The sequence below is a fragment of the Scardinius erythrophthalmus genome (assembly GCF_964197995.2).
Source record: "Scardinius erythrophthalmus genome assembly, chromosome: 7".
Lineage (NCBI taxonomy): Eukaryota > Metazoa > Chordata > Actinopteri > Cypriniformes > Leuciscidae > Scardinius > Scardinius erythrophthalmus.
In genome coordinates this window covers 20,886,606-20,898,679 of record NC_138227.1, presented here as the reverse complement: position 1 = coordinate 20,898,679, position 12,074 = coordinate 20,886,606, and the positions used below count along the sequence as shown (strand labels likewise).

General features: G+C 37.6%; 2 protein-coding genes across 7 annotated transcripts in view; both read left to right on the top strand.

The window, feature by feature from the left end:
- Window positions 1-1,008: 1,008 nt before the first annotated feature.
- On the top strand, window positions 1,009-4,186 carry cryba1a (crystallin, beta A1a; the record flags this gene model as incomplete). The annotated part of the gene is made up of 6 exons (XM_081371554.1): window positions 1,009-1,094; window positions 1,703-1,769; window positions 1,871-1,989; window positions 2,671-2,812; window positions 2,908-3,050; window positions 4,039-4,186. 6 exons carry the CDS (start codon window positions 1,009-1,011, stop codon window positions 4,184-4,186), a joined length of 705 nt encoding a protein of 234 aa, XP_081227680.1.
- Window positions 4,187-5,360: 1,174 nt separating this feature from the next.
- Window positions 5,361-12,074, top strand: part of dhrs13a.3 (dehydrogenase/reductase (SDR family) member 13a, duplicate 3) — an 83,083-nt gene continuing 76,369 nt past the window's right edge. For 3 of the 6 annotated variants that reach the window (XR_014030565.1, XM_081371549.1, XM_081371547.1), the window contains exons 1-5: window positions 5,361-5,707; window positions 5,850-5,968; window positions 6,056-6,179; window positions 6,253-6,579; window positions 6,666-6,939. Coding sequence is in view for 5 of the 6 variants with exons in the window: in XM_081371549.1 (XP_081227675.1) it covers window positions 5,581-5,707; window positions 5,850-5,968; window positions 6,056-6,179; window positions 6,253-6,579; window positions 6,666-6,925 (957 nt within the window). In the remaining variant the exon portion in view is untranslated. Of the gene's footprint in view, window positions 5,708-5,849; window positions 5,969-6,055; window positions 6,180-6,252; window positions 6,580-6,665; window positions 7,235-10,336; window positions 10,963-12,074 lie in introns of those variants that run through there. The other 3 variants (XM_081371548.1, XM_081371546.1, XM_081371545.1) reach the window with 3 other exon arrangements.

The window sequence follows — 12,074 nt, the reverse complement described above, 5'->3', positions numbered from 1 at the left end:
CATTGAGAGAAAGAGGACTTGTTGCCGTTGTGTGAAGCTTCAGCAGTTTTCTGTGTGGTTACGGTTATATATTTATGTTGTCAAGGATTTTGGAGCTTATAAGTTTGAAGTAAAAGTTCCCACAAGTGTACATTTAGGTACTCTACATTTCCTGACTATTAAATATTAAACAAAACATAAATAGCGCTGCATTTAATTATTCTCACAATCATACACATGACCATCGACAAATCAAAAATACTTCTCTTTGTAGAGCTATACTGAAACTCACCCAAAAAGCTGAAAATTATGAATCAATCTTCTTATTTACTTGAATGCCATAATTCACACACTTCATTTGACTTAGTCATGCACCTCCTAGATCGACTGGGCCCCAGCCATGGAGCCTGCTTTGCATAAAGTCAAAGGAGTGGGCAGGACATGGATGTTGAATGGATGTGCTTGTAAGGGCCTGTTGCGTGTGTATGCATGGGAGAGCGTCTGTATGTGGGCGAGTATGTAAAGGCAGGTGGAAGTGGGTTGTTGAAACATTCTGTAGCTGCCACCGCACTGAGAGGAGAGCAGAAGGGTCTCAATGCAGCTTAAAATGGACTTTTAATGATAGGTAATTTTTAAAAAACAGCGTTTTTAATATTTAAGGATACCTAGTGTTTTGGGGGATGTTTGCAAAGTTTGTACCAAGCATTTTTGGCTTGAAAGAAACCTTGAATGCATACCTCAGTAAATCTTTGTGTTGTCTTTGCTGGAATGATCTCAAGTCGAAACAGCTTGCTTGTGTTCCTGCAAGCATGTGTGCTTTGCCATACACTCCGGTCATATGTAAAAACATGCATGGAATCACTTGCCTGGCATCCGCTCCGGTGGCAGATGCCAGTAGGCACGATGCCTCCCTGGCTACGGCAGATGGCATTGTGAGCTGGGTAAAGCCAAAGGCTCAGTCCAAAACAATGAGGCCTGAGGCAAAGTGCTGACTCCTGCCTGCCCTGTGGCCAATCTTCCCTTACTGTCATGCTACATATAAATAGAGCCCTTAGTTGGAGGTCTGGAGACCGTTGTGTGGAACTCCTGAGTGCTTGCAGCTATTTGTTGGGTAGGTCAGGTAAGCCCTTCATGTTTGTCCTTTCAGCCTCAACATCTTTTAGTGTGCTTTTCTGATCTGCAGAACTCTATGGGAGGGGCGCACATATGCACAATTGAAAACCCAAAACAAACATAGCAAGCATATATGGGTGTCTTTGTCAAAATATACATGCATTTCAGAAAATGTATATAAATATATAAAATTAGTGACTAAATATTGTATTTAAATGACTAAATATTTAAGTGACTAAATATTTTTAAAATGTAATTACAATGAAAAAATAGGCAGTTTAAGCTTTGTATAACGTAAAACCTTCTAGATTATCTTGATATTAAGGATAACTCTGATATTTTATTAGTTGCTGATATAATCTCTGCCGTTTTTAAATTTGCATATACCTCAATGCTTTGGCTATAAATCAGTATTTCAGTAAGCTGTGTTTTTTATTCTGTTATGTTTGGATAATACCTTCTAAAACAGCAGCCAGGTCTAATTTGTTGGCTGCCATATCTTTCTTATTTTATTTTTTTTATCCCTAGGCTACTTGTAGAGTTAACATAAATTATAAAGAACCCATGCATGTTTTTTTTTTTTTTTTTTTTACATTTCTGTATTGTTCAGGTCTATCAGCATTGAGATATCTTCAAGGATGGCTCTGACTAATCCCATGCCAATGGGGCCATGGAAGGCAAGTAAACACTTAATGTCTATGAAATAATGCCGGTCACAATACAAAATGATATAGAATAATCTGAATCACATCTCTTTTGTCTCTGTGAATATGTGTAGCTCACAGTCTATGACCAAGAGAACTTCCAAGGCAAGCGCGTGGAGTTCACCTCAGCCTGTCAAAACATAATGGAATGTGGCATGGACACTGTCCGCTCTCTGAAAGTGGAGTGTGGCGCGTAAGTCATGCATTCACAGACACGTACTGTCTAAATGAGACCATACCAGACTTCAATTGTTGTTGTATCATGCTAATTAATTAGAAGTACTACAGTTTAACCCCTAAGAGAAAAGGATTTGCACTTTAAAAACTATATATTTTAAATAATATTAATAATATTGTGTAAATTTTTAATGTATTTGAATAATATGTCATATTCTTAGTGTGTAAAATATAATTAATATATATATAATTATTATTTATTATATATATATATAAATATATATAATATTATATTATATATATATAATTAATAAAATATAATTATAATATAAAATAATTTTTTCACTACCATTCAAAAGTTTTTAGTGTAGTGTTCAAAAAATGTTGGGTTTTCATGTTTTATGAGGATTTTCTATAGACATAATGATTTTTGTACCGTACAAACTGTATATTCTATCCCCTTACACTAACCTTACCCCTAAACCTACCCATCACAGAAAACTTTCTGCATATTAACATTTTCAAAAAACATTTATAAACTGTTTTCCTCATGGGACCCTGCAAAAAATGTCCCCATTAAGACAAGGATTTTGGATATTGCATCTTCGTTTGTCCCCATAACGTAGGGTTTACCAGGACCACACACACACGCACACACTACACATATTATTTATGTAGCATGTGTATATTTGAACAGTTGGGTGGGCTACGAACACTCCAGCTTCTGTGGGCAGCAGTTCATCTTGGAGAGAGGCGACTACCCTCGCTGGGAGTCTTGGAGCGGCAGCAATGCCTACCACATCGAGAGGCTAATGTCCTTCCGGCCAATCTGCTCTGCTGTGAGTCTGAAATCATATCAACTAATCAGTGGCGAAATGGTTTAACCATCTTTCCAAATAAAACACAATCTCGTCCGCTGTTATGATCTGCGCAGAACCACAAGGAGTCAAAGATTACTGTCTTTGAGCGGGAGAACTTTATCGGACACCAGTGGGAGATAACTGACGACTACCCCTCTCTCAAGGCCATGGGCTGGCCCTCCAATGAGATCGGATCAATGCAGGTGCTAAGTGGGGCGTGAGTACCATACTTTTCTCTCTCTCTCTCTCTCTCTCTATATGGCATTAGCTTCTGGTGCTGTAACCAGTGTTCCCTCTAAGCTGCACACATGCATGGCCCGTGACGCACCTCTGATGAAAAAACAAAATGCCACGCAGAGGGAAGAGTCAAGAAAAGCTATTTGAAAGCTTATATTATATGATAATATTATATTATATTATATTATATTATATTATATTATATTATATTATATTATATTATATTATATTATATTATATTATATTATATTATATCATATTATATTATATTATATTATATTATATTATATTATAAAATAGTTCAAAGAATGGCACAATTAACACAGCACTGTAAAAAATAAATTCTCAGATAACCTTAAAATGTGCTTCATATTTTCTAAATTAACGGCTTGTTTTCAGAAATATGATTTATTTTTGACTTGGTTACATCAGGGGTCAAATAAAATACAAATAGCACTTTAAAGTCACCATGAAATCAAACAATTATTATATTTCATGGAATATTGAAGTATTTATTATAAATGATTTATCCAAGCAAAAATCATCATTTTTTTAATAAATGAATGTGCCCTCATAATCTTTAATCAAAATAACTCCCCTTCCCTCTTGCATCGACATCTCCTCTCTTCTCTGATGACGTGTTTACTGGCGCGGGGGCGGGACAACCTGTCACTCACATGAGATCCACCAATAGCAAACCACAGATATGTTATGATAGGGAAAAAATGCCTATCCCAACTCCCGTGTCATGTAGACTTTAAAGTTACAGCATGATGAAAGCACTTTTGAGTGTACACTGTGTTCAGGTCTGGCATTAAGGGATGTTTTTTCTCAGGTGGCCGAATCGTTCGTCCTATAGAAAGAGGTTTTGCTCAGCAAGATAAAAACAATTAGAGGGCACATTGGCTGTAACCTTGCAATATTTGGGATACTTGGAATTTTAAACTGTGTTTCCTCACTGCATTTAGCTGGGTTTGTTACCAGTACCCCGGCTACCGTGGTTACCAGTACATCATGGAGTGTGACCACCATGGTGGCGATTACAAACACTACAGGGAGTGGGGCTCCCACGCTCAGACCTTCCAGGTGCAGTCCCTCCGCCGGGTTCAGCAGTGAGGGCAACTCGCCCAGCGCCCTTCCTCCCTCCCCCGCCTCCTCCTCCTCTTCCTCACCTCCACCCCTTCATTCCGATACCAGCAAGCCCAGCACAGGCTGAACGTCTGGTGCATTCGGCAAATGTTTACAACGCTTTCTTCTTTCTGCATGCCATCGATTTGAAAGAAAAGAGTCAGAGGAAGAACTCAAGCAGACTGATTCTGTGAGCGGCACAGTGGTGTGATTTAAGCTTTGCTTCTCATCACTGTCATGATGCAGTCTGTGCAAAAGAGATCAATAAAGGGTACACACATGAAAACCAACCATTGTGAGAGTGTGTTTGATGCATGCAGTGTAGTTTGAAACTAACTTTGTAAAATGGGCAACATTTTAACCATCATTAGCACTAAAACATCCTATTGTAAAAAAGAGTTGATTTCCAGTGGCTTGTGAGTACAGGGTCATAATAGGGTGTGAATAAATAAAAGTTTATTGTTGTTTCCACCTATGTTTGGGTGTGATGTTGATTTTCCTTACCTGTCACCCATTATGATTACATACAAAATTATTTATTTGTGATAAATATTGTCAAATCTATTCACTTTAAGGAAGGAATTAATTTAAACTGCATGTTGGATTCAAATGATTTTCAGCTTCATCTACTGAATCATCACAATCAGAAAAAAATCGTACATTTTTGACAAAACAACTATATTTTGCGTATCACGCATACACGCAGTAGCAAGTTGTTTCAAATGAGTTAAAATTGGGAAATTATCAAAAAAATAAAATAAACTATTTCTGTTGTTTCTGTTGTGTGGTTGTGACAATGACTATTTTTTTTTTTTTTTTTACAAAAACTAAACTGCAACACATCAGAGCCTGTGTTAAGGTTATAACATTAACATTTAACAAGTGTTGAGGTATGGTCTGAGGAAAGGTGTTTTAGTGGTAGTGTGTGATAATGTAATGGGTAATGGCATAATATAAAGAATAAATGAAATATTTAATTTTTGTCAAGAACATTATAATAGGCTATATAGGCTAACATTATAGCATCGATCTATTAATTTCATAGTGGAAATGGTGCTTTTTAAAATACAAATGGCAGGTAATTTTATGGGACATTTTTGTGGTACTACTAAAACGGGCTTATTTTTTTAAGGATAATTTCTCATGCTCTTCTTTTGGTCTTGGGGTGATTCTCTTCAGAAAGTGCGACTTTTCTTTTGAGATGACGTAGAGAAATGGCGCCATCCAGCGCTTGTCAGAAGTTAAACCCGGAAACTGGCCGTTACAAAAGCTTGAAAAAAAACACGATAACAGTCTGGAGTGAGCAACGGAGCAAAACACATGTACTCTCCTAAACTTTGAAAATTTGTAACATTCCTCAATTGACGCCCTCAAAGGACATAATGTCTATCCTGTTGTCAGTGCTGGCCGGTGTGCTGGCTATATATATACTGCTTTATTACACCGTGTTTAAAGGAGCTAGATTTAAGAGCAGCGTCACGTTAAAGGGGAAAACAGCAATTGTAACAGGTTGGTAACATTTGAACGCTTAAGTACGATACATGATATATTTGCATATTACATCAGAGAACATTTAACGTTGTCTCAGGCTGAGACAACGTTAAATGTTCTGTGCTCAGGGTTGAGTAATCAATAATTTGTATGTTTGCAGGAAGTAATACAGGCATTGGAAAACCCACAGCCTTGGATCTGGCCAAGAGAGGGGCCCGAGTGATCCTCGCCTGCCGAAACAAACAGAAAGCCGAAGCTGCAGTTTATGACATAAGAAAGGTGAACTCTTCCATTAACCTCAATACCTCCCAGTTCTTATTACACTGAGATAAGTCTAAAAGAAAGAACTTGCTGTATATCCTCCAGGAAAGTGGGAACTCTGAGGTACTGTTCATGCAACTGGACCTGGCCAGTTTAAAGTCAGTGCGTGATTTTGCTGAGACTTTTCTGAATAGTGAACCAAGGCTCGACTTGCTCATTAACAATGCAGGTAACTTAAGAGGCAATGTGGTGTATGGACACATGCAAGAACATGATTTCAGTGTGTGAGGTTTTCTCTCTAGGTGTTATCGCATCAGGCAGAACTGATGATGGCTTTGGCATGGCGTTCGGCGTCAACCACCTGGGCCACTTTTTGCTGACGCTGTTGCTGTTGGATCGCCTGAAGCAGTCAGAGCACAGCCGCGTTGTCAACGTGTCTGCCCTGCTGCATCGTCTGGGGTCTGTGGACTTCAACCTCCTTAACGCCCACAAGGATCTGGTCACAGGTCAGTCTTCCTGGCATGCATTCAGAGCCTACTGCCACAGCAAACTCTGCAATGTGCTCTTTACCCGTGAGCTCGCAAACCGCTTGGAGGGGACGAGTGTCACCTGCTATTGCCTGCATCCAGGTTAGTGGTCCTTTGTTTTTTTGTCTGCCATTATGTCACAAGTATTATTATTCCTCCACATTTTCTTCATTGTCTCTTCTTCATAGGTGTCATAGCCACTGAGATTGGTCGGAATATGAGTACGGTGCAGAAGCTGGTTTACCCGATCATGTCCAAGCTGTTTTTCCTGGACCCTGAGGGAGGTGCGCAGACCACGCTATACTGTGCTTTGCAGGAGGGACTCGAGCCTCTGAGTGGACGCTACTTCTCTTCCTGCGCTCTGCAGAATGTTAGCACTGACGGACGGGACGATGCCCTGGCCAGGAAGCTTTGGGAAGTGAGCGAGAGGTTGTGTGGCCTGTCTTAAGTGAGCTCACACAGGTTTGTGGAACAATAGAACTCCACACACAAAAGCCCAATAACAGCATTATGAGTATCAGCTGTTGTGGTTCTTCATTTAATTCACAGGTACACGCGTAGCTGAGGGGGCTGGTTTTTGCATTTAGTATTGTTTTAAAATATGTTGTTGCTTTAAATGAATACAGTATATTTCAATTAGGGGTTCACTGATATTTAATCTCTGCTTTATACCATAACCTGATCATTTGTTTTTTGTTGTAATGGACCTATAAATTGTCTTAATCAAATAAAAATAAAACACTAACAACTAAACTGATTTAGGCAACATGACAACATTATAATGTACAGAATGAAAAATTGATATTCGTTTTGAGATTTGTAAAGATTATATCTAACATTATTATCATCATCAAATTCGTAGTATTTTTTAGCTCAATTTTCCAACGGACAAAATTGCGATTGTTAACTCATGATTTCTGTTCTGTCTGTGCGCACCAATCTTGCACTTCTATCTCCTCCTCAACCAGACCACCTAGAGACTTTGGGTTTTCGCCATTATGTTAAGGAAGGTCTAATCTCGGGAACGCACAAAAAAACAAACAAAAAAAAAAACCTTAAAAAGATTTACTATCTCTTACTGTTGTGATCCCATGACGTCAGAAAATTGCGCTAAAACACTCACTGAGTTTTTATTACTTGTTTAAGATTGACTGAAAGTGTTAGATGATGGCAAAAGTAATCTAAATGTAAAAAGTAAAAGAAATTAGCATAAAATTAATTCTAATTAAATTATGATAAAAAATTGACATATTGCGTAACACTTTATTTTAAGGTGACGTAGTTACTCATTACTACATGTAGTAATTACTATAGTAATAACAGTAAATTAACTAACCCTAAAACCAACTGTAACTCTATAGTAAGTCCATGTAGTTAATTAATATTACTCAGTACTTATTTGAGTAAGCACAATGTAACTACGTCACCCTAAAATGAAGTGTTACCAAAAATAGGCCAATAACTAATGTTGTACCAATGTATTGTGCATCCCTACTTTAACTTAAGCAACAATATACGCATAGCTTGGGGAATAGTAACCAAAGTAACATTTAATGTTCCTATGATATGTAATGCTTATTATTTTTTTGAAAATATGTAGAGGTGAAGTAGAGTTATGATTTGTATTCACTCAGTGGACTTTGTATTAATGTTCGTTCTCTCTCTCTCTCTCTCTCTCTCTCTCTCTCTCTCTCTCTCTCTCTCTCTCTCTCTCTCTCTCTCTCTCTCTCTCTCTCTCTCTCTCTCACTATTTTTTTTTTCTGGACTCTTTCATTGGGCTTTTTTTATAAACAATCATGATTTTTTTTTTTTACGATCAATTTTTTTGACCCAAATAAGAACATTGCATCCACTGATTTTTTTTTTTTTTTTTTTTTTTTTTTTTTAATATTCTTTTTATTAAACATTTTCGTTATTTCAAACAAAACATATTAGAACCCAAAAAAAAAAAAAAAAAAACAGCACAGAAAACAAAATTAAATTACATACAGCATCTCATCATATGATTGTACCTACATTTTATCCAGTTTGTGTTTATGACCTTTTAATCTTCAAACATTTTAGAATATTCTCCCATTTTTTAAACATGTGCGATTTACCATTGAGACAATACCTCAATCTTTCTAGAGTTACAACTTCTGATATCAGAGATTTCCACATCTGATTAGAGGGGGCATCGCTACTAACCCATTTGATCATTATAGCCTTTCGAGCCAGCATTAAGAGAAACTGAACAGTCTCTTTGTGAGCTCTCAGAGGGTCAGGTATAAGCCCCAGTAGGCACATGAGTGGGCTGAGTGGGGCTGTCTGTCCAATCACCAAACTGATTTCTCTGCATATTGCCTGCCAAAATACCTTGATGTTCTTGCACTCCCAAAGACAGTGATATCTAGTGCCCTTAGCTGCGTTACATTTAGGACAGTTCGGAGAAACACCTGGAGTGTACTTGCTGTATATATAAGGTGATATGTAAACATTATGCAGAATATTGAACTGCATTTCTTTGTATCTATTACAGATTGATATTCTGGAGGGCAGTTTTACTATTTCCTCCCACGACTCAGAGTCAATTGACATTTTAAGCAACATATTCCAAGTTGTTCGTAAGTGTTTCAGTTTGTCTACTGTTAGAGTCTGTAGCTCAGAGTAGAATCTAGACACAAAACGTCCACGTTTCTTGATTTTTTGTTTTTATTTTTTTAACTCCCTACTTTAAATTAAGCAACACTATATGCATAGCTTGGGGAACAGTAACCAAAGTAATTGTACCGAAGTGGTATTATAGGTCGGTAGTGGTATTAATGTTCGTTCTCGTTCGTTCTCGTTCTGATGCCTCTCTCTCTCTCTCTCTCTCTCTCTCTCTCTCTCTCTCTCTCTCTCTCTCTCTCTCTCTCTCTCTCTCTCTCTCTCTCTCTCTCTCTCTCTCTCTCTCTCTCTCTCTCTCTCTCTCTCTCTCTCTCTCTCTCTCTCTCTCTCTCTCTCAATGACTCTCTCATTGGGCTTTTCGTATAAACATGCATGAATGTGTTGTTCCTTTTTTACGATCAATTATTTTGACCCAAATGAGAACATTGCATCCACTGGTTTTTTTTATTTTTTTAACTCATGACCAATTCAATTACCTCATGTATTTGAAAATCAAATGAAGAAAGTAAAAAAATAAAAAATAAAGAAAAGTTTCTTTCATTCATTTAAAGCCTATTTACCTTGTCAGATAGGATATTGTACCCATATATCGATATGGGATATTGTACCTTTTTGGTTCACTGGGGGGCAGTAGCGTGTCACATTTGGCAACTTCAACTCAGGGCAACACACAACCTTAAGAGTCTACAGAGACCTCGGTCAAGATGACAATCATTAGAATAAAGTAGGTTAGATTACACTGAGAATTGCAGAAGTAATTTCATGTCATATTAGAGTTTGCTTTTCCAATGAATGAAAGTGGGCGTCTGGGGCTACAATCATTCAGTGTGATGGGATAACCAAAACTGAAGAAGACTTGTTATAGACCCATACCCATATCCATGCATCTTCGACAGCTCACAATGGGATACCTCACGTTTTGACACTTTTTTTTTTTTTTTTTTAAGACCTCATCTTAGCATCCTGTTTATATATGCTGATATTTTTACTCTTCATTCTCTGACTTACTGCATACTATCCAGGTGGATGAATCTGGTCAGTTTTACCCAGTTTCTTCTGTGCACTTTCTAACACTTTCTTTCACTTGTTTTCTAACCTGAAAGTATCAGATCCATTGACTGTCACTTGTGCCGTATTTATAAAATCCATTCTGTGCTCATGTCACCGATCATATCTCAAATGTTGGCCACCTCTCCTCTGTGTTTGTTCTCAGGCATGGTAAAGTTTGTAACTACACCGTCCTCTTCGATTCGTTTTGTAGAAGCAAAGCACATTGATGAGTGACGGCAGGTGTTTACTTTGGACGCACTCCCAAGCTCTTTGGCACAGTACTTAACGACTGGATTAGTGCATCAATTAGCAATCACTGCATGGGAGGAGCCTGATTGATCGAGACTGCTGCTGCTGCTGCTGCTAAGGCTGGGCGTGGGGCATGCTGGGGCATGTCAGCTGTGTGTGTGTGTGTGTGAGAAACTGTAGTGTCCAGCTGCTTGAGAATTAGTTCAAAGGATTAATTTCACTGCATGATGGCAGAATAAAACCATACGCCCCTTGTTGACCTTGTAAGGATATCTCATGCATACCTGGAACTGTCACATGATTGTGATTTGCTAAAGCTAATGTGTCTTTAAAAAAAAAAAAAAACGATATTACAAGTTGGAGACCACTATAATATATTAACTTTTGTCTTGTTTATATTGTATTACAAAATGTAAAGAAATTGTACTATAAATATTATTAATTACAATGGAACTATTATAGTAGTTGTCTCGTAATATATTTGTTTGTATTTATTTGAAATAAATAAAATTAATTCATTTATTTGATCCAAAATACAGCAAAAACAGTAATATTGTGAAATACTTTTACAATTTAAAATAACTGTTTTCTATTTGAATGTATTTTAAAATGCAATTTATTTCTGTGTTGGTAAAGCTTAATTTTCAGCATCATTACTCCAGTCTTCAGTGTCACATGATCCTTCTGAAATCATTCTTATATGATGATTTGATGCTCAAGGAACATTTATTATTATTATTATTATCGATGTTGAAAAGAGTTGTGTACATTTTTTTTCCAGAATTATTTGATGAATAGAAAGTTCACAATAACAGCATTTATCTGAAATAGAAAGATTTTGTAATAACTACACCGACTCTTGTCCAATCAGATGCTCTCTAGTATGAGAATGTCCCTTCCCTACTACCATTTGCAATTAAATTGCTTATTATCCACTCAAACTTTCTTTTTTAAATAGGGAACATGTCAAGCAGCTTCATTGTGTTTTTAAGTTATATTTGTAATAACATAATTGGCTGAGGGCAGCGAGATTATGTCATTGGCTCAGTGCGTACAGTGACTGGTTTTCACTGCAGAAGGTAGCAGGTGGTCAGGGGAGCTGCACACTTCCATCTCAGCCTGAGAGGCAAAGTGATGCTGGGTCTCACTTTAGAGTAACACGCAAGGTGTGAGATGGGAAGGGGGGTTTGATTGTGAGAATGGGTGACAACATTTTGGAGAATCATTCAAATAAAGGCTGCTTGTGTCACGAGCAAAGCCTTCCTGTTTATCCTTCTCGCCCGCCCCGTGCAGAAATGCCATCTGAAGGCGGTAAATAGAAGCATCCTTTGGGTCATGTTATTTCCACAGGTGCAATTAACACCCCCATCTGCTAATCTGTGATTAACGATGTTTACAGATATGCTGCACATGCCGGAGAGTGTCAGAATAGCAGCTCACACCTTCTTACTCTTTCCTATCTTGTCTGTCGTCTTCCATGGTATTGTGTTTCTGGATTAGTAATTAGGGTTTGGGTGGGAGGTGGCAGATGGAAACCAGACCCTTAAAGCAGTAGCATCTGAGCAGGGCAAATTTAGGATGGATGGATGAATCTAGGTAATTCTAGTTCTCATATATAGATAGATAGATAGATAGATATATAGTAATGTTTG